At 46.8% G+C, this 22499-nt stretch overlaps 1 protein-coding gene across 1 annotated transcript in view; it reads left to right on the forward strand.

Annotated features, from left to right (window-relative positions):
- Positions 1-22499, forward strand: part of FUNDC1 (FUN14 domain containing 1) — a 177146-nt gene that overhangs the window by 119289 nt on the left and 35358 nt on the right. The window contains exons 3-4 of the mRNA XM_086934105.1: positions 5966-6041; positions 20864-20992. Coding sequence (XP_086790231.1) covers positions 5966-6041; positions 20864-20992 — 205 coding nt within the window. The remainder of the gene's footprint in view (positions 1-5965; positions 6042-20863; positions 20993-22499) is intronic.

Consider the following 22499-nt stretch of genomic DNA (forward strand, 5'->3'; position numbering starts at 1 on the left):
TGGTGTCGGCCGCCAAAAGAATATCATCGACGTATTGTATCAACACCACTCCATCCGGTAACTGGACTGCGTCCAGTTGTCTCTTGAGGGCCTGGCTATAGATGCTGGGGCTTTCGGTGTAGCCTTGGGGTACTCAACAGAATCTATACGAGCGGGCTTTTAGGGTGAAGCCGAAAAGGTAGCGGCTGTCTGGGTGCATGGGGATGGAGAAGAATGCGTTCTTGAGGTCGATTACAGTGAAGGTGGTGGCAGTGGAGGGAATCAGAGTCAGAATAGTGGTGATGTCTGAGACTACGGGGTACTGAGGTACAACCACCTTGTTAACCTCTCGAAGGTCGATGATGAAGCTGTACGCTTTCTCATCTCCCTGCTTCTTTACAATGGGTAGGATCGGGCTGTTGCAAACATTGCTAACTACTTCCTCTACCACTCCTGCATCTATCAGTGACTGGATAATCTTTACCAATGCCCTCTAGCCCTCGGGTGATATCCGATACTATGGAAGTTTTGGGAGTATTGCATCTTGTCGAACAGTTATGTGCACCGGGTCGATCATCATGCGTCCTACGTCCGAGTCAGTCTTGGCCCACAGATAAGGGGGTAGAGTGTCAAGCAGGGACAAGTCAGCATCAGTGATGGAAAACATGCGTCGGGTGGGACAAAGTCTGAGCAGAGTCGGGTTGTCGTACAAAAAGACTCAAACTCCGTTGTGCGAACACCTAATAGTAGCTCGGAAATGCTTCAATAAGTCAAGTCCCATAATGGCATCAGGGATGAGAGTAAAACGTCGTGTCAGTGGTGTTGTTTTCTAAGTCAAAGGAGATTGGTGTGGACAAGGGATTAGTGGAGGGCGTTCCATCGAAGCCTATCTATGTTATATATGAGCCATACAAGGGTGCCCTTGGAATCAGTCGTTTAGATAATGCACTACGTGTTGTGCCAGTGTCTACCAAAAATGGAGACTTCGTACCCAGGACCTTAGCGGTGACATAAGGACCTTGCTGGTCAACATAGAGCTCGACTGGATCCCTCCCTTGGCCTTGGCAGTCTTATGCGAAGTCGTGGGTGTCGTCGCAGTCAGACTGTTGGTATTGGTTCTGTCGGGGACGGTCATATGTGTTCGGTCTGCCTGGCCTGTCGTTGTTGGTGTCGTTCGTGGACCCTCGTCCCTGTCCTCTGTTTCTAGGCCCACCCGCTACATCTCTTGTGTCCCTATTCTTATTCATTTCTAACAGAACCGGACACTGGGATTTCCAATGGCCAAATCCCTTGCAAAATGCACACTGGTTCTCGTCGATGTCTTTACGTCCAGCATAGGGTGCGGGCGTACGGTCTTTAGGGGGTGGAAATCTAGGAGCATTCGACTGGTAATTTCCCTTGTACTGCTCTCTTCCTATAGTCACCCCCTGCAACTGTGCGATCATCACCCTTTCCTTCAGGTCCTTTTTCTTTTTCTCAATCGCCCTATCATTCTCGTTCTTCCGATGCTCATAATACTGGGCCATCTGAAGGATAGCCGCAGGCTTGGAGGCCGCCCAACTACTCTCGCTAGCCTGTAGTTTCTGAGAGACCTCCTGTGACAAACCTTTAACATAGTTCTGGACAAACAGATGATGTCCGGTTGCAGTGGTCGTGTCCTGGCCACTGTAATCGGAAAACACCGTCTCAAACCGGGAGAAGTATTCTGATACGTCTTCCTGGGGTTTCTGGTGGCAGGCCCTTACTATCGACCAGTCCACCTTCTTTTCTGGGATCAGAGTTTTCCATTTCTGGACAATCTTGTCTGGGAGCTCTAAAATGGATTTCAAAGGTTTCTTTCCAGGCTCTCGTTGTCTGTCTATGCCATCGAGTTGTGACCAGGTATGTCCGAACAGCTCAAGGTGGTCGACTTTCCGGATTTGCTTCCACACATCAGCTGGCAGACATAACCCGAAAAACAAATCCATGTCGGATAGGATCATAATTGTCGAACCAAAGGCTGTACCTAATTCAGTATAAAAAGCAGTGGGGTTTTTCCGTAAATCGGGCAGGGACTTTCGGAATGTCAGGATATCTTGTCGATCCCATGGTTGGTGGACCCAGTTATAAACTACCCTCCCTCTCGCATCTTGATGGTTAACGTCATCATGCGTTCCCTGAACTCGTGGGGGAACCCAGTAGGGAGCGGCTTCCCTTATAGGCATCATTGTATTAATTTTTTCTATCCGAGGTTCGGTCGCTACAGGAGTCGTAGTTTTAGCTTCTAACCTTCTAACTGTTCGGTGAGGTGGCGGAAAACTTCAAGCGTGCACGTGAAGAGGTCCGTCACGTCACACTCTCCTTCATCCTTAATGTCGACTTTCCTATACAAGATCGTTAGACTCTCAGGACCTTTGTCTTGGTATCGGTCCTCGTAGGTATTGAGGGTGTGATAACAAAATCGCACGACAAAGTGTCGTCTGTGGCTATCGGCATATGAATTGTACATATCCGTTACACACTCTTCGTTCTCCTTTCGTTCCACCAGTGTCCTCACTATCTTATCGATTCCTGCTCGTTCATCCTTGCTCAACCTGTTCACTCTAGTGGAATCTTTCTTTCGGGCCTCGGGGTTATCTGATGTTGCTGTCTGCGTTGCGTCAAGTACAAGAGGCTCGGCCGGCGCGGAGGCCGTGAGGACCGAGGCCCTGGCACTATTCTCACCTGTGCTTGGGGGCTGCGGGTGCTGTACTACGGGTTGAGAAGGGGCATACGGAGGGGGCATATAGATGATTAGGGGACCTAGCAATAAATCATCGTTCGCTCGTTGTTTCGAGGGTAACTCAGGGTAGAGCGTAGAGGGTGTTCTAACGGGGCACTGGCTCGATGTTTCGGACTCTTGCTTCTGTTTGGCTTCCTCTCTCTCCTTTATCTCTTCCTCTAACTTTTTAGCAGCTAGGTGAGCTGCTTTTCGTAGCTCTTGCTCTAATCTGACTTAGTTTCTCTTTTTTCGTTGTTCTGCTTCTTTGCGCCACATGCCGAGACTATCAAGCATAGTGGCGTTGTCTTATTGTTTCGAAGGGCTGTTTCCAGCACATTTATTTTATCGTCATCGAAGGATCCTATCAGTGGCCACTGACTTTCCTGATCCTTTCTCGTGTATTTGTGCCATAGCTTACTATAGGCTACGGCGACTAGTCCATACTTGGTGAACATATCTTTATTAGGGGTGCCTTTATTAGGGGTGCTGGATGGTTCATCTCTAATAAGCGGTCCGGGCTGAACCAACTACCAATCAGTGGGGAGAAGATAGGCATGACAGATTACAACGGGGGACAAAGGTCCGCACTACCTATCCTTCACTACTTGCAAAGACTAGACAGAATATTTCTATTCTACGGTATTTGCAAACAGAGAATATCTCAAAGAACCAACTTCGAACAATCAATGTTCGGACAATCAATCAATCAGTGGGGAGAAAAATAGGCACGACAGATTACAACGGGGGACAAAAGTCCTCGTTACCTACCCTTCACTATCTGCAAAGGAAGAGAGCATATTTCTATTCTTCCCCGTTTGCAGGCAGAGAATATCTCAAAAACAATCAATGAGCAATACTAGTATTTTTTTTTCAAACAATCGTTTCGCAATTTGTCGTGTTACACGACCTTACCCGGACCGCATGGACAGTTTCTCGTCTTCCGCTTCCAGCGCCCGATCGTCCTCTATTCTCTGTAATTGCCTCGGCACTCCTGATGGTTCCCAGTCAGGACCGTAGATCACTCGAGAGATGTCTGCTCGGACCAGGTGAAGTACGGATGATCGGCTGCCAGACGAGGGTCTATCGGGCAGGAGCTCTTCCTGATCGTTGCAGTCGTTCACTCTGTCGTCAGGACCTCTCCCACTGGGTCCACGTGTCGCTAATGGGCCCTATGTTGGGCGCCAATTGTTAAAAGGTAGGGCCGATTTCGACCAAAAACCTTAAAGTATTGCCCGGCGTTAGCCGCCTCTCATACCACTCGAAATTATCAAACAAAGAGGCAGGCGCTGGAGACTGGAAGACAGGAAACAGGAGTTTATTCCGACGGAGCAGAACACGTCAAATCAGACAACAGGGTATCTTCTCGAGGTGCTCTAAACGCATCACTGAGGCCTGGCCTCTTATACACAGGTTTATGGTCTTTATTACAGTTTATTACTTGTGGCACACTCTTGCAAATACTTTGAAGTACGGAAAGACATTCTCTGAATCCCCGCTTCATGCCCGTTCCCACACACATTTACAGTAGAAATCCCCACCCCGATCTCAGTAGGTGATGACTGTCGCGCAGCTGGACATTCCGCCGGTTCCCGGAATGTGTGCGGTTGATCGGATCTCATGGGGTGGGCGCTTTGATCAGTCGTAGATCCTTTGAGAAGAGCAGCTTCCTACTGTATGGGGGCAATGAACTGCATCAGCAGGGCCAGGTGGTGGCCTGGGAACGAGCAGGACAATCTGGCACAGAGGAAAAGGGGGGGGGGGGTTCATCAAAGGATGCATGATCATGAAAGGAACGGAGGGAGGTGTTAGCTGGTTACGGGATGTGGCTCAGAGGCAGGGTCGCGCTGAAGGGGAGTTTATGGCCCGAGCATGTGAGTGCGTGGGCTGTCAGTGTGCGGGGAGATGCTTGCATTGTCAGAGGGAGAGAGAGAGAGAGACGCGCTGGCTATCGGCGGTGGGCAGAGAGGCCATGGCATTCAAAATGGCTGCCACTTACGCGCACATATGAGCCTGAAAAGGGACAAGATGGCGCCGATGATGTTGATGTCGCAAACCAGATTTTAACAGCACTTACTGAAATGCCAGGTTTTAACTGATACAATTTATCTATGAAACACATATTCGATGCTCAAAGTACCAAAGAAAATATATCCTGAATGTTGTGAGGGTGAGGGAAGGGGGATGGACTTCAAGTTGTAGCCATGGCCTAAAATTCAAGGATTCTGGGGCAAGTTGGTGATTAGATTAGGTAGATGCCAAAGCAACAGCCTCCACTGGATCCCTGCAGTACATGTTAGGGGTGACCTCGAAATCAAAAAGATGGAAATGGTACTGGGAATTTGTTTTCAAAGGGAAGGACAGGCATCCACCTGAATTCAACTGCTTGGACTTAAACTGGTAAGATGGCGAAATAATGTGGAAGCGCAGTCAGTCGCAGAAGAGATGCTTCTGAAATGCACCATAACAGAAGAAAAAGTAGTGAAGTATGTGGCTAATATGAGAACATTGCTTCAAGATTTTATGCAACCTCTTTCATGTAGGTCATCGGGAAAGAAAGGGTTGCTGGAAATGCCTCCTTTAAAACCTGAAAAGTGGGAGGGGAAATGGAATAACAGTGGAGATATGTTACATCATGGAAATTTGTAGGGAGGTGAAAGAACTGTGAGGACTGGAAATGAAATGCAGTTTGTCTAAAAACGGGCCTTATTGAAGGATCAAACCATGGATTCACACTGTAGAGGTGACCAAGAGTAAATGTAGTATGCAGGTGACATTGGGGGATGATTTGCCTTAAGAACTCTAACTTCCATACGGGTTATAGCCTCAGAGCAGCAGGACAAGGCACGGCTGCAGTTGAACTGCAGATACATTTGTTGAGATCGTCCTCACTGCCCCTTCCCAGTCCCTCAACAAGCTTCAGAAGTTCCATACAGGGGAGTACAGACAGGCATTGAGGTGAGGGAGATGAAACCCTCGGGTAGCTTTGGGATTTGCATAGCTGTAGATAGTCTTGTGCATATCTGTCTCCGTCAGAATCGCTTGACAAATGTAAAAGACGATGTACCTATGTTCTTGTGCATCATTATATCGTCATTTGGTCTGGATTTGTACTGAACTGTGCTCACAGATGACTGCTATATGCATCTTTTTTTCCATAAGTTGAAAAGAAAAGACTCGAATTTCATGGTATGGGGAATTACATGTTGGGTATTCCATTAACTGTTATTATTTTTCATCTCATTTAAGGTGCGCAGGCTTTTTATTCCAGAAAGTCGGGAAGCTTGCAGCCACAGCAGTAGGTGGTGGTTTTCTCCTGCTACAGGTATTTTCAATAAATGTTTGTGAAATATATAAACAGGAAACTGTCTGTCAAGCACACTTTGTGCCCAGAAACTTAATCCTACCTTGCCCATGCATTCCTCTTACCACACTTGTATAACATTCAGCTATCTGGGGATTAACATCTAGCAAACTGTACAGGACCTCTGTGATGGTAACTTAGGCAAAGCAGTATGAAACTTTAATACACCGATAGCATTTTGGACTTCGCTGCCTTTGTCATAAGCCGCTTTGCACTCCTAAAAATGGAGGCGCTCCTAAATTTTCTACAGTGCTGTTCTATGCAAAGTAAATTACCACTTACCCCGCCACCCTTCACCAGGAGGGCATGAATCCTTCTGTTCCAAAACCACGGAGAGGCCCCCAGGAAATGGCCTTCTACAGGCCTCTAATTTAAATTAAGACTATTAAATACTGACTAAGATGATGGCGTGACGGCTACTACTAGAGCGCCTGATACTTTTAAAATAAACGGTCGGATTCTGTGTGGGCTGAAGGGCGATATCAAGTTGCTATAGTGGCACTAAAATTGCCTTTTGAAATGTGAGGGCGGGACTTGCAGACTTAGAATAATGCTACCTTGCTGCACAGCTCCAGTGGGTTTCCTGATGACTGGCTGGCCATTCTTCGTGGGAGACCTGCCACCATGAGGACAGAATCACTGATGGTACTCTACAGAGGCTGATGTTCCCCACAAAGGGACCACCTATTCAACCGTCCACACTACTGTGAATTGCATAGGCCTGCCTGAAACCGAGGTACACAATTACTAAACATATACTCCATTATGCTCCTGATACCCCAATGCGTGGCCTACCCAAACACACAGGATGGCTTGGGGAATACTAACCCCGGGTGTAGATTGTGAGGGGGATGGCCATGGTTTTATTTGGAGATGGGACACTAATCAACTCTGACACCCTCATAAAAAATTGCAACATTCCAAGAGGGAAGTTCCTTACCTATGATAATTAATTTAGCTTTATGTAGAATATTGCAGATTTAAACTTTGAAACCACCTGTGCACGATCTGCGTCAAACTCTGCACATCATTGGTAACAACAAGCAGTTAATTAGATGGCTCTATAGAGATGATTTACATCTTATAGATCTATTTGGGTCGAACTCGAACTCCACTTACAGTGGAAAACGTCCATATCCAGAGTGTTAAAGGACTTGGACTGGGGAAAGATCCTCCTAAACGTAAGCAGGTTCTCGATTTACACGCAATTTAAGCATATAGAATAATAGTCTTAATATAGCCTACTTAACCTCTGATTAAATCTGACCTCTTTCCTTGGGTTTCCTCACATTGTTCCGATACTGCACTGATGAGGCTGGCTTTGTCCACATGATGTGGCCCTGTGATACGCTGGCGCCCCACTGGGCCTGGGTTGTTGCTTATCTAACCCATGCCATGGACTGCAAAGATCTCTGTGCAGTTGGAGCTTGCCATCTGGGTATTTTCCCACATCTCAGGACTGATCGAGTGACTGTGAACTTTGTGAATCTTACTTTACTCCTGGCAAAGCATAATATCAGTTACTTGGAAAAGTACCTCTGTCCCCTTCTGTCACCAGATAGCTGGAAGTATAATTTACGCATTTTCATGGGGAGGAAGGTGCAAGGTTGTCCAAAAATTGCTATTACTTATAGATGGGATGCGATGCGATGCTTGAAACCTGAAGGTACGCCTTCCATAGTTTCCAATGTTTTAATCCATGCGTCGATTACATTTATTTCCATGTTATACTTGTCATTGTATACCCTCCGCAATGGTTAAGCTATAACTCCTAGATGTGAACTGATGGTTTTGGGGAGGGATGGCACTGCCTAGGTAATGAATACTAGAACCCTGGATGACCTACTGAGAGCGAGTTGAGTGTTGATCGGATGGGCGATGGGGTAGGGGAATTCTAGTATAGACATTGTTTGGTTCACTCCTTTGCTTTGCATGTCTCACCCAAAGAAAAAAACTAGATTTTACGCATATAATGTTGCTGAAAAGAAATTGGACCATTTCGTATAATACCAACTGCTTGTTAAAACAGTGCTGGTCTGTGCGAATGCTGTGCTAAGCTAATAAATTTTGTTTTTGAAAAAAGTTGGATGCACAAAAACGTCACTTTACAAACATACAATTTTTACTTTCGCAAAGTGCATTCATGAACATGGAAACATGCCATTATATTTCCCAGGTGGAACTGTGGAAGAGACACCTCTATAATTAACGGGGAAGCATCTCTGCACAGAGAAATTTGTTTTCCCCGTCAAGATAAAGGTCCACTTCTACCTCCAGTTTACACACTTACAATGTCTACCTGGTGGCTATTCGGCATACAAAAATGTTTTGCATGTGGCAGATTCTCCTAGAAATCTCCATTTGGTCTATTTTTTTTGTTAGTACTTCTGGTATTATTTGTGAGTCCCATAAAAGTTTTGCATTTGCTCTGAATCTCGAAGTGATCCTTGTTGGAGCCACTTGCTGTCTGGTGTTCATCGGCCTTCCGCCCTGCTGTAGATGCGGGTTGCACGATGCTCCTTTTCATTGGCTTTGGAAATGCTTTTCACAGGCCCGTTGGTAGAAATGCGATTCAAATGTTGGGAATTGTACAACATATTTCTCAATTTAATTTCTTTGTAAGCCAAAATAAGGATTGTATTATTGTGATTCCAGGGTCCCATTGGTCATGTCTGGTTTGATGATGTGGAACACCCGTCACAAAAACGGACAGCACATAATTTTAGCAAGTTTTTTTAGTGCATACCAAGAGTATGTTTTAGATAAATAAAAGTATGGCATTGTAAATATAGCACAGAGAGAGCCTTTTTTTAGGGTTCTTTGGCCAGCAACAGGAGCAAAAAAAAAAAGGACAGTTCACCCACTGATCCTTTCAAGGTAGCCCATCATGATCTAGTAGTTCCTTGGGGGAGAGCAAAGATGGAATTCGCCTGAGCTCACGCTGCTCGGCTGCTCACGCCGGTCGCGTAATGCTCGGCTTGCTGCCCTGCGCTGCCTTCAGAGATGCCAGATCATCACGCACGCCAGCTCTGCTCCTCGCTGCAAACACTGAGGCTGCTTTTTTCAGAAAGGGGCTCTGCTTTGGTGATCTCGTGCCGGCCAATATCTATCTGCACTTCCTGCTCGCAAAAAGCTGGTGATAAAAACACGGGACGCTTTGCATTTTTCTACAAAGTCGACCTTCTGCCTGGCTTTCTCTGCTTCCCGCGCGATATTTTATGAGGTTAACGAACTTTTGGACCTCTGGATTGTTGTTCTCAAAGACCTCCGTGGAGCAAAGCTGCTTGAATCCAGCAGGGCCACCATGAGTGCTCGAGGGGCTCGAAGAGGCTCAAAGCGGCTCAAAGCAAAGGACTCTGATAACCGCCTCAGACCCCATGGACATCAAAACTGCCAAAGATGCTGCATCTGCCACTGAGGGAGCACTTAAACCTAAAAATGAGGTCAGTGGGGATAAGAAGACGCTGGCAAAACAGTGGGGCAAATCGGGGGGGGGGGGGGGCTCCGCCCAAAGATTCGAAAAACACTGAGTCTGTTCAACCCCCCCCCTGCAAAAATCTTTTTGGGAATTAAAAAAAATGTGCTAAATCCCAATATGAAGCCCCCCTCCCCCTGCATCAATCACCCTCAAGCAGATAACGTAAAGGCAGGGGCACTTCACGCTGGGAGCGGAATGGATGGCGCTGCCCCACGCACTGTACCAGACAATGACTCCGCTGAATCAATAGAACCTACAGGGGTGCAGGCTGGGTCATACCTAGTCCCGGTGTCAGCACTCCCTCTTGTAGATACCACAACCCTTCTGCCACAGCCTATCCAACAGGCACAGGCACTAGATAACATACTTGGCGAGAATAGTATGGAGGCCCCACTGCTCATCAATGACTCTGACCCTGGCGAAGCAGGGACTAATAAAGTGATCCAAAATCTGACGGTGCCCCTCGGTTCCCAGATACCCTGGACACCGAAGCAGGAGGGGAAGACTTTTACTCCGTGTCAGACAGCACTCCAAATTCTTCCATCGAAGATGGCTCTGAGGAATCCAGCGAGAGGGAGAGCGAGGTTTCACTCCAAGACACAGGCACGGTGCAACGATCTAAAAAGCCCACCACCAAAAATAAACGCCGCAGTCAGCTAAAGTGGGATTATTCCGACTCTCAGGTATCATACCCCTTAGAAGAAGACGATTTAATCTCTACTCAATGGAGAAGTACCAGCAACCTTCAAGCCGGCACCTCTGAACCTTCTCTAGCTGCCATTCTGACTTCCATCAAGGAGTTCCACGAAGAAGTCCGGGCGGATAACCGCATTGCTAAAAATGCTGCCAAAAAGCTGCAGGGTGGGCTGAGGCGGTTGAACAAAACCTGTGCAGACATTAGTGACCGGGTCACGATGGTAGAGGCACGAACAGAATACTTGGAAACTGAAGCCCTAGCTACCAAACAGCAGGGGGAGTCTAATACTGCCTGCATGATGGATCTGATGACAAAGATTGAGGAGCAGGAAAACCGTCAGCGCCGGAACAACCTCCGCCTACTTGGTATTCCGGAGGGGAAGGAGGGGGACGACCCCAGGCTCTTCATAGTTAAATTACTAAAGGATTCCTTTCCAGACCATCCGGGATGGGATTGGGACCATGAAGTTCAGAGGGCGCACCGGTTCCCTTTTCATCAAAAGCGACAACACAGCGGTGGCAACTCGTCAGGAGGGCAACCTAGGGTATTTCTCGTGTACTTTGGGAATTTCCTCCTTAGACAGATGATTTATGACCAGGCCCGCTTTAACTCCAAAAAAGGTGCAAATGGCGTAACTTTCTTTGCGAAACCAGATTTTTGCCATCAGACTGTCGAGAGGAGATGGCGAATGAGACAGCTAATCTCCGCTTTCCAACAGCTGGGGGCGGAAGTGTATCTTATGGTCCCCTCAAGGCTCAAAGTAATCCTAAACGGGAGCACCAAGGTTTTTCTCTCTGAGATTAAAGCGGGGGAATATTTGGAGGAACTGAAACTCAGGAAGAAGTAACATTTGTACACTCTGTCCAATGAGTTAAACTAGACCTAAGCCGAACCCTCTTTGACCCTGACTGTGGCACCTTTTTGACAGTATTTGACATTTGCTCTATTTTCTGCTATGCAGCGTTCTTAATTTCTCTATGTTATTCTCACACTATTTTACTTTTCCACTTTATCACTTTATCATTGAGCGCAGTCAAAAAAAGAGGGCATGCGGCCGAACTGATGAACTAGAGCTTAAGTTTCTATCAATCCCGCGTGGCTGGCAGTCGGGGCTCAAGTTGATTATCATCACTCAGGCTCTGCCTGATTGCTCGGAAAAGGGGGGGGGGAGGGGGGAGGGATGGGAACGGCACCTCAAGAGAAGAGATCTGCACAGAAAACTTGAGCACGAGTATGTGGATCTTTCCTGCACATACACATGTACATATAATATACACTTGTCTTGGTACAAAACAAGTTATTAGGAGTCTGAAGAATTATTATCCTCTGGTTCTTTTTTTTTGTTGTTTTTTTTTTTGTTTATTAAATGGCTAAGCTAAACTCTTTAAGAATTGTCTCTGTGAACATCTGCGGGTTAAACGATCACTCTAAAAGGCAGAACGTGGCACTTGGGCTTCGCACTCTGGGGGGGGGGGGATATCAACTGCATACAGGAAACTCATATCGAGGGCTCCCAGAAACACTTATTAGATTCTTTGGGTTTCCAAGTCCTGGGGGCCACTACACAGGGTTCCAAAACTAGGGGGGTGGGGATATTGGCAGAGAAAAGACTTTCTATCTCTTCACCCCGGGTCAAGGCTGATTCTTTAGGTAGATGGGTGATTACTGAGTTTCTTGTTTCTAATAACCTCCCTTTCACACTTTGCTCAATCTACGGGAGTAATGTAGATGACCCAGGAGTCATCAACTTGGTCTCAGGGGAACTAGCTCACTGGCCCACCCCTATTGTTCTCTGTGGTGATTTGAATTTGCATTTACCCTCCAACTGGGATAGCGTTAGCCACTGGAAATACAAGGGGAGGAAACCCCTGGTATATCAGGCCTTGATAGATCTTGCGCAGATGCATGGTCTGAGAGATTGTTGGGAAAAAATGAACCCCTCCCAGCCAGGGTACACTTTTTTTTCTGCTCCTCATCACACCCTTGTTAGGCTGGATTACATTTTCCTTTCATCCTCAATTATTAACAATTGCTCTATTGAAATGGCCCCACGCTTTATGTCCGACCATAATCCCCTTATCATTAACATTAAAGGTCTGGGGAAAGCTAGAGAGGCCTCCTCCTGGAGTTTTGAAAAGCTTTACTACAGGACCAGCTGTACAAAACACATATGCAAGGGTGGCTAGAGGAATTCCTGGAGATTAATGTTGGCTCTGCCCCTCTTATGACAGTCTGGGACGCTTTAAAAGCTGGGATCAGGGGTGAGACTCTCGGATTCTCAGTGCGTAAAAATAGAAAAGAGAAAACGGTGATAAGTAGCCTACAAGGGAAGCTAAGGGTGGCCGAAACCAAATTGACTCACTGCATTCAAACAAGACAAGACATTGAGACAGTGCAGAAAGAGGTAGTGCTGGTTAGAGCCGAAATTGGGGCAATTTTTGCTGAAAAAACTGCAGCAAAATGGGCAAGCACCCGAGAAAAAAATTATGAGTGCAGTGACAATATCGGGCATCATCTGGCTGTTAGGACCAGACAACAGGGCTCCTGCAATGAGATACGTGCAATTAAACTCCCATCAGGAGAAGAGACTAACAACATAGATCACATAAGAAAGGGTTTTCAGGACTTCTACTCCAAGCTCTATACGGAGGAGAACAATGGTCCCAGTGACTTAATCGCTAATGAGACCACCAACTACCTTAGCGAGATCAACCTCAGTTCTCTTTCCTTAGAGGATAGGGAAATGCTAGACATAACTCCTACATGGGACGAGATACTGGAATCCCTTAATAGCCTGCCTGATGGGAAAGCTACTGGGCTGGATGGAATCCCAGTAGAGTTTTATAAGATTTTCGCTCCACAAATTAAGACAATTCTTATAGAAGTAATAACCTCTATCTTCAATGGGACTTTACCACCAGCATCCTGGTCCATAGCCAGAATAGCTATTTTCCCAAAGAAGGATAAATCTCCAACAGAGATGAGTTCGTATCGACCGATAACGCTCATTAACTGTGATTCAAAGATTTTTTCCAAAGTGCTAGCCAACAGAATTTCTTTAGTGGTCGAATCGTTGGTCTCAGAGTGGCAGCATGGGTTTATCCCGAAAAAAGGAACCACAGAGCATGTTAGGAGGGCCATTACTCTTTTTGATGCTGCACAGGCTGCGGGAGACCCGATGTCACTCACACTCTTGGACGCTGAGAAAGCCTTTGATCGGGTCTCCTGGCAATTTCTGTGGGCAGTCATAAAGAGAATGGGATTCGGGCCAAGGATCACGCAGGCAGTACAAGCCCTTAATGTAAAACCAACAGCTTGTGTTTCCATTAATGGACAACTTACCGGGCAGTTTGAGATCTCCCGGGGCACCAGACAGGGCTGCCCATGCTCCCCTCTGCTGTTTGCCCTCTATTTGGACCCCTTTATCAAGCAAATAGAGAGAAATAATGAGATCCTCCCAGTCAACCTACAAGGCAGCTGTACTAAGATCATGGCTTACGCAGATGATCTGGCCATCACTTCACCTGATCCCTTAAACACCATAGTGGCCCTTGAAAATGAGGCGCTAAAATTTGGGAGGATTTCTGGCTATGCCCTGAACCAAAACAAAACCCAAATAATAACCAATAGCCAAGTACCCTGGACCGATTATAGAGTAGTTCCCAAAGCCAAATATCTGGGGGTCTCTATCTCATCAAACCTGGATGAAATTGTCACAGACAACCTAGCCCCCTTGGCATTACATACTAAAAGGGCTCTAAAACAAATCAACAATCTACATCTAACCCTTGTTGGCAGATGTAATGTCATAAAAATGACATTTTCCTAAACTTCTATATTTTTTCCGCACAATACCTCTGGAATTCAGTAAATCTAACCTACAAAAATTTCAACAAATATTCACACAGTTTATTTGGTCATATTCCCAACCCAGGAGGGCTTTAAGGCAGCTCTGTCTACCAAAAGAGCGAGGAGGTTGGTCCTTTCCAAACATCACTCTTTACTATTGGGCTTCGGTTTTACAATTCAGCGCAGAATTGCTAAAAGAGGCTCCATCCTCACACACTTTAGGGCTTCCCACGCCCTTCCAGCTACTACTGGGAGAACAGTCCTGGGGCTGTCTTCTCCGGGAAACCACCTACGGATACTATAAAAGGGTGAGATTCAAGACATTACTAAACTCTTTTAAAACCTTCCGCAGTATCCGAAAATTCTTAGGGCTGGGCAGATTCAACTTCTATACTCCCACGCTGAACAATGGCAGCTTGCCTGCAATCTTCGGCAGGGCTTACTTCTCAGACTGGCATAAGGCCGGCATACTGAAACTGGTAGACCTTATCACTTGTGAAGGGGTGGTCCCTTTTTCTGAGCTATTGCTTAGATTCAAACTCAAAAAAGAAGACGCATTTAAATATCTCTCTGTATCTGACTTTTTGTCTAGGAAAGCAGGGGGGGCCTCAGGATTCAGGGAAAGTGACCTGCTTAAAACTTTACGCAAGCCATTAACCCCCCGAATTGGCCTGCTATATAATATCATAAATAGGCAGACCCCAGACGACTTACAGAACATAGCTGATAAATGGCACAACAAAACTAACACTCCTAGCACCACTTTTTTTAACTCACTTGCCCTGTCACAGAACATTTTAATTTCAGCCAAACTACAGGCGCAGCACTTTAAAACCATCTTCTTTTTATATCTCACTCCTAGTAAAATTGCAAAGTGGGGCACCGGCCAAGGCACCCTATGTCCTAGATGCTCGGAATTTGCGGTCAACTCTATCCATATTTTTTCTACATGCTTGAAACTCTCCATCACCTTAAACCGAATACAGGAATTTTTAAGGGAAGTCACAACTCAGCCTATCACACTGAATCCAACTATTATTCTGCTAGGAACACAGACAGATACTTATAAATTGAAAAGAGATGGTTTAATTTTTATTGCGATGACAGTTTGGCGGCTCTGTGTGGCCTCTGCCTGGCTTGACCCGGAGCCCCCATCGTTCTCACACTGGCTAGCCAGATTTATTGCTATGTATCACCTAGAAATTGTGTGTACACAAAGAAAGGAAGGAAAGGACGGAAAAAGGGCCTGGAGGTGTGGGAAAAACTGACATCTTGGCTGGCACAGTCAAGAGAACCTTCATTCCGTCCCGCTTCTCCTCCCTAGTCTCTTTGTAAACTAAATATTATTTCTTTTTTTTCTTTTTTCTTTCTTTTTAACCGACTCCTAGGCCTTGTGGTTTTTGTTCACGTATTTTCATATTTTGCTTCTTCTTTTCTTCTTTTCTTAAACATCTGTGCTCTCTGTGCTTTTTTTGGTGCACTGTGTCTTTATCTTCTGTCTAAACTATACATAGTTTTCTCTTTCATTGAGGGGTAGGGGGGGTGGGTGCTTCATTGAAATTCTTTATGTATTATTTTTTTACGTTGGCAAATAAAAAATAAATAAAAAAGAAAATGATCTAGTAGTTCCAGACAGCCCGAAAAGCCAGTCCTACACTGCAAGGATAAAGCTCTGGTAAGTACTTGCAGTACTTATGTATGTTCAGCATGTAATAGCAGTATAGTGGCCACTTCTTGTTGGACGTTTTTAGGTTTCGCCTGACGTCCGCTTTGGGCATTTCTCCGAAGATGGCGGCCGGGCAGTAGCTTACTTGAGAAGCTCCGCAGTGCCGTCTTGTTGTACTGGGCTTTTAATGCCTCAAGGAGGAGGACAGAGCCTCGTCTCCAGTCCTGTGGAGCAGAAAGCAATTGAATCGAAGTGAACGCTTAAGTAACAGCTTCAGTGCCCAGCCTTTCAAAATCATATCGAAGCACTGATCAACGCAAGAGGGAGGCAACACCTCAGGGTGGAAAGATCCTTTCTAGAAATGTTGGAGCCCTACATAAATCGGCAATTCCAGGCACCCTGCCTGTCACACAAGGGCAGATATAGGGGTCCTGAGGACGCCTTCTCTCAAGGACGCAATGCCCGAGTCCTGGGCTTTTCTTTTACAAATCATTCTTTTCAGGTGGGTGAGTTGGTCTTTTGGAGCAACGGAACTGAACCAGTCCTATAAGCCCCAGAATGCACTGGGGTTTTAAAATACACAGCAGGAGTTTAGTATTGTGTCCTTGGCGGCATGCTACCACATGGTACACTGCAGTATACAGGTCCGGTGGGGTGCCACGCGCCAGGGTGGGGTCAGTATTAAGAAGTTCTTAGGTGTGGGGTGGACCTGTGGCAGACCCTTGCTCTGGTGACCTTGAGAACAGTGGGGTCAGGAGTGGTGAGTGCTCGAAGGGCGACACGCCCAGGTCAGAGTCACACTGGGTGGACGTGGCTTGCTGCAGTCCCCGCCGGCATCCGTCAGGCCTCCTCCAACCTTACGCCATTAGAAAGAAGAATTGTTCCCAATTAAGAAACGAGAATTAATTGCCGAGGCTGGCAGCGGCAGGTTATATGGAAATCAGGCGCGGTCCTCGTTGCGCAGAGCCTCACGGGTAGTTTACATGCAAATGAGACCACAGTGGTGCTTTAGGGACGGGCCGCGGCGCAGCCTCTAAAACATTAAGGAGCTGTTCAGAGTCAGCGCACCATGAAGGCCAGCAGGGCCGGGGCACTGGTACTGCCAGGGGTGCCCGTCGACACCGCAGACACCCCAGCCTTTAAAAGGCACCGAACTATAGCAACAAATATGATGAGACGTTTCTTTGCCAGCGCGGCGGGAGAAGCACAAGGAGGAGGGGTGAAGGGCACCGAAGATCACTGCTGAGATATGGGGAGATGTGTGGGGCTTGGGGAGGGTTCGCCGTGTATGGAGGAACACGTAGGGAGCAGCAGGGCTTTAACTGGGACGAAAAACTGGAGGGTCTCTGCAAGGTGCGTGGCCAGTGTAATTAAGGGCGTGGCTTAAAAACATATACGATAAAAATCTGCCTTAACATAGTGTGCCACCCGACTTGTATGTCGCTGTGCTTGCTTCCCTGCCCCCCTCGCTGTGCTTGCTTCCCTGCCCCCTCGCTGTGCTTGTTTAAAACTTAACTTTACCTTTTGTTTTAAAAGACATATTGCCCAAAACATTTCAAAGCAGAGGTTTAATTTGACTCTCTTTCTGATGTACAATCTCTTACTTTTGAGGTATGCACATAGTGTTCCAACGATCAACAAAGTAAATTCTCATCTTATTGTGCTTTTACTTAACCTCTGCCCACCCATGTAATCTCAGCCCCTTGTGAATGCCCATCAAGTGTGTGCTAAACTACAGGTTGTCTTGAAGGAATCCCGGGATTTTAAAGCAGGATAGCATTTGAAAATCAATATGAACTGTATTAAGCCTCCCTTGCCTGTCAATGTAAGACCAATAAATATACACGAAACTGAAATTTGAGATTTAAAGGTATGTCTCGGGGTACCACTAATAGCTGAATGTCCGGTATTACTTCCAAAGACCACTTCCTGTGACCGCCGACGTTACACACGAGGTGTACTTTTTTTCTAAATATATATAGTGCGTATGGAGTGCAGCTGAGGGACTTCCTGTCATTTGAAATGACTCCTGTTTCCGTCATAACGTACCCTGCACCTCTGATAACACTGCCGGGCGTCCAGTACTCTCAGACAGTGCACCTCCTGGCACCTCGTAGTTTCCATTGTTTGCAGCGGTGGCTACCGATATTTAAGACGACTGCACTTTCATGGCCGCAGACAGTACATACAAAATGCACTTTCCCATTACACATACTGAACAGGGACTGGAACAAAAGGCTTCACGTAAGTCATTTTTGTTTCATTTATATGCAGCCTGACGCAGTTGCTGGGCTTTCTGTGACTGTATAGTGCACACAATCATATGTTTATTAGGTAGCTCAACTGAAGTGCACCTAGTGCACTTTCACCACATGTGCGAACTTGGTGCCAGTACATATTATTTGTATTTCTCAGTTTTCCTCAAGAAAAGCTACAGAAGTGAGCAAGGCTTGTGCCCCACCTGGAGAGTTGCCCGAGTGTGAAGGTGAGGTGGTGGCGCTAAGAAAAGATTCCTGAAATGGCTCTATGTACACACAATGTATGTGTCTGCTGGCACTTTGGAGTTAGGAGTGCAGTTGTTCCTTTTAGGTGTGCATATCAGACACGTAGGTTGCAGTTGATGTTTGTCCTGTACTGTGTATCTTTGTGACTGCACACAGCAGAGGTGTGCCAGTGCAGATGATGGGCATCCGCCCCCTGCAACCTGGCTGTGCTTGCTCCCCTGCAACCTTGCTGTGCTTGCTCCCCTGCAACCTGGCTGTGCTTGCTCCCCTGCAACCTGGCTGTGCTTGCTCCCCTACAACCTGGCTGTGCTTGCTCCCCTGCAACCTGGCTGTGCTTGCTCCCCTGCCCCCTCGCTGTGCTTGCTTCTCTGCCCCCTCGCTGTGCTTGCTTCCCTGCCCCCTCGACCTGCTTGCTTCCCTGCCCCTGCAACCTGGCTGTGCTTGCTTCTCTGCCCCCTCGCTGTGCTTGCTTCTCTGCCCCCTCGCTGTGCTTGCTTCCCTGCCCCCTCGACCTGCTTGCTTCCCTGCCCCCTCGCTGTGCTTGCTTCCCTGCCCCCTCGCTGTGCTTGCTTCCCTGCCCCCTCGCTGTGCTTGCTTCCCTGCCCCCTCGCTGTGCTTGCTTCCCTGCCCCCTCGCTGTGCTTGCTTCCCTGCCCCCTCGCTGTGCTTGCTCTCCTGAGTGTGTGTGTGGTTCTGGGTGGGTGTGTGTGTGTGGCTCTGAGTGTGTGTGTGGCTCTGGGTGTGTGTGTGTGTGTGGCTCTGGGTGTGTGTGTGTGTGTGGCTCTGGGTGTGTGTGTGTGTGTGGCTCTGGGTGGGTGTGTGTGTGTGTGGCTCTGTGTGTGGCTCTGGGTGGCTCTGGGTGTGTGTGTGTGGCTGGCTCTGGGTGTGTGTGTGTGTGTGTGTGTGGCTGGCTCTGGGTGTGTATGGCTGGTTCTGGGGGTGTGTGTGTGTGTGTGGTAGTAATTGCTGTCTGCTGAGCTCGTCCGTAAGGTACAATAGGTCTCACATTTGTGAGAGATTAAGCTAATGACAATGTAAATGACAATGCCATTTATTTATCTGTTTTCAAAACCAACACATAAATACAAATTTTGTCATTTAGAATGCCAATAGCTCTAACTTTTCCAAAGGCGAAACCTTTGCATTGTAAATGCTTGTTTCCAGTTCTCAGAGCCTTCTCTAAGATTTTCTTTTAAGAAACGACTTGCTTCCTGCATGAGTGCCAGCTCATCTGAGGTCAGTTCCAATAAACAGACTCCATCGTTCTGCATGGCCACTTTTTCTGAACCTTTAGGTATCCCTCACTGCTGCCTCCAGTTGGTCATGATGCCAAATGAGCAAGACTGATTGCAGAGATTCTTAGGTGCAACCAATGAACTGCTTTTTTGGCTGCACATGCTGTCACAGAGGTCTTGACTGATTGCCAACATTTCCTACAGACTCTACCTACATTACTACATTGGGGGGCGGAAAGGCAACCAATACAGCAACAACAAAAAAGTGAGTTGTAGGGCTCTTCTGAAAAACATCCGTTTTTTTTTATGTGCACGGTTTTAGAGATAGACCATTACAACATGTGGGAGCCCTGATAGGAATAGGAGATTTCCCCTTTGCAAAGCAACTTGATTCTGCATCTATTGACTTGGTGGATGAGGAGAACTTCAAAGGTATGTGACATGGGTAGAAATGTGACCTGGGAGATGGCCAGGAGCCAAGTTATGCAGATACATAAAGCTTTCTTGTCCAAGAGCTCAGTACAGCTAAATTTGTCTTCTGTGTAAGGCAACTCCCTGAATAGATAAGAAAGAGGTAGTTGAATTTCTTTTTTTCCTGTGACCTTAGCGCCTTTTCTAAAAAATTGACTTGCCGTTTATTTGAAAAGCAGGCATGGTAGTCAACAGTAAGAAATACATTTAGAATAGTGAAATAATCTGCAACTGTACAATTAAACGGTTATTGGAAAGCCAGTAGGTCTGGCTGTACATTTTATTTGAACTGACATATTCAATATGCAAAAAAAACAAATTGGAAAAAATATGAAAGTAGGCTGTGATTCCGCAGCCAAAACGGCCATTGCGCTGAAGTGCTTTTATTTTCATGTGGATACGCACATGTGGTAAGGCAAATTGCAGCCACTTGGAGTGGATAAAGTAAGCTGATCCGTTGCTCCACGCTGTATACCTTGTGTGCAGAAGCAAAATGTAAATGATGCTTGAGCAGACCATGGACAAAGAGGGCAGACCAAAAGCTTTTTGGAAAACATGAGGCTGGAGGGGCATCAAACTGTCTTTAGGCCACATCTAAACATATATACAGTGATCCATTCATCTCCATCTGTTACTGCAAGCACAGAAAATACACAACACTGGTTCTGGGGATTCTGAAGTAAATTAGTGTTTAAGTTAACAGGATGTCGTGCAGCTCCAATAAAGTACTATTCGCTGAAGTACAGTAGCACCTGATGATCAGTATGTCTAGTGTCTGACTCCTGTATGCATAAACATGGTATACGTTTTACAGTCTGCTACGCATTTCTAGGATTTGTTGTACGTTTTGGTGAGATGTTTACCATTTTGTATGTGTTTTTCAGATTGCTAGTCACAGTGGTTATGTACAAATTGATTGGAAACGAGTTGAAAAAGATGTAACTCGAGCCAAGCGAAAGATAAGAAAACAAGCAAACCAGGCAGCACCGGAAATTAACAACCTTATTGAAGAGGTAAGTCATATCAAATCTGTAGGACAGTAACGAAAAAAGTTGTAGGTATCTTTTTTTTATTTATTTTTTTAAAATTTTTTAAAACCTTTATTATAAAAGAGCACACAGCTATTCAGCCTAACATCCCGGAGGCAAGGCAGCATAGAATCAGGAGGAGAAAAGTGCAAGGTTATTCACATAAGAACATTGCAGGTTGTTTTATTGTTTTTTAAGAGAGAAAACGAAACCAAGAAAAGAAACGCCAAAAGGCGCAAGAGAGTGGCAATGGAGCAATAAAGATGTCAAGGAGTCAGCAAAAGGCCAGGGGAGGACAGGCGAAGAATCAGTAAAAGAATGAGTGATAGGATGTGATGGGGGGGGGGGGGGGGGGGGAGGAAAAAGCAGGAGAGATGTAAAGAACATAAAACAGTTGGTGTCACAGGTTACGGTGACAGGTGTTTGTCCAGAGAGACGGGTTCCGGCGGCAAGCACACATCGCCTCTGTACGCATTCCATGCCCCCCACACTTTATTCCAGGTCTGAGGCCTCCCCCTGGCTACATAGACCGTCTTTTCTCGGAGCATACACCAATCCATGTTGGCTTTCCATTGCACCACCAGGGGGGCTGCAGCAGCACCCCATTTTTGAGCAATATCGCGCTTAGCAACCATATTGCCCAATGTCACCCAACGAGTCTGTGCCGTGTTGTGGTCAGTCGGTTCCCAGACGTTAAGGAGACACCTCCGCGCCTCCGCAGCCAACACCACTCCAGTCACCTCCCCCATGATCCGGTGCACTCTCGTCCAGTAGGGGGCAATGACGGGACACTCCCAAAGAATAGGTAGGAAGGTTGCTAGAGCACCACAACCTCGACGACAAAGGCCATCTGGCGAGAATCCCATATGCATGAGCCGAGGACCGGTGACATAAACCCGGTGAAGGATTTTGAATTGTACCAGTCGGAGACGTGAGGATATAGCGACCTCCTTAGGGGAGGAGACTGCACTCTGCCAGTCCTCGTCGTCAAGCTCCAGGCCATCCGCCGTCCATTGGTCTCGCAAGCACAGGAGGAGATCAGTTCGAACATTAATCAATTTCTTATAGGACAGGGAAATAGCTTTGTCAGGCATATGGCCATCCAGTATCCTGTCCTCCAAGGGGGAGCTTTCGGGAATCTCTCCTTCAGGTGTCTTGGCAGAGAGCAATGCGTGTCTCAGCTGGGCGTAGCGGAAAAACTCCGAAGCGCCTAAACGGAATTCGGCCTGAAGTTGAGAAAAGGTCTTGACTCCGCTTTTAATTACCATATCGCCCACCCTGGAGATGCCTATAAGATCCCATTTGTCAAAGCCCTTGGTGTGCCATAACCTGCCCAAAATGTCCGAATCGTACAGTGGGGAAAACCTAGTCAGTCTGTCCTGCCATCCCTGCGCTTTAGTGACCGTCCGCCAGATGTGAACCGCTGCTTTGGTCGGGCCCGATAGGCGCCGATCAAAGGACTTAGAGTACAGGGCACGATAATAGTTGCTGC

Source organism: Lissotriton vulgaris, chromosome 8 (genome assembly GCF_964263255.1).
Source record: "Lissotriton vulgaris chromosome 8, aLisVul1.2, whole genome shotgun sequence".
Classification (NCBI taxonomy): domain Eukaryota; kingdom Metazoa; phylum Chordata; class Amphibia; order Caudata; family Salamandridae; genus Lissotriton; species Lissotriton vulgaris.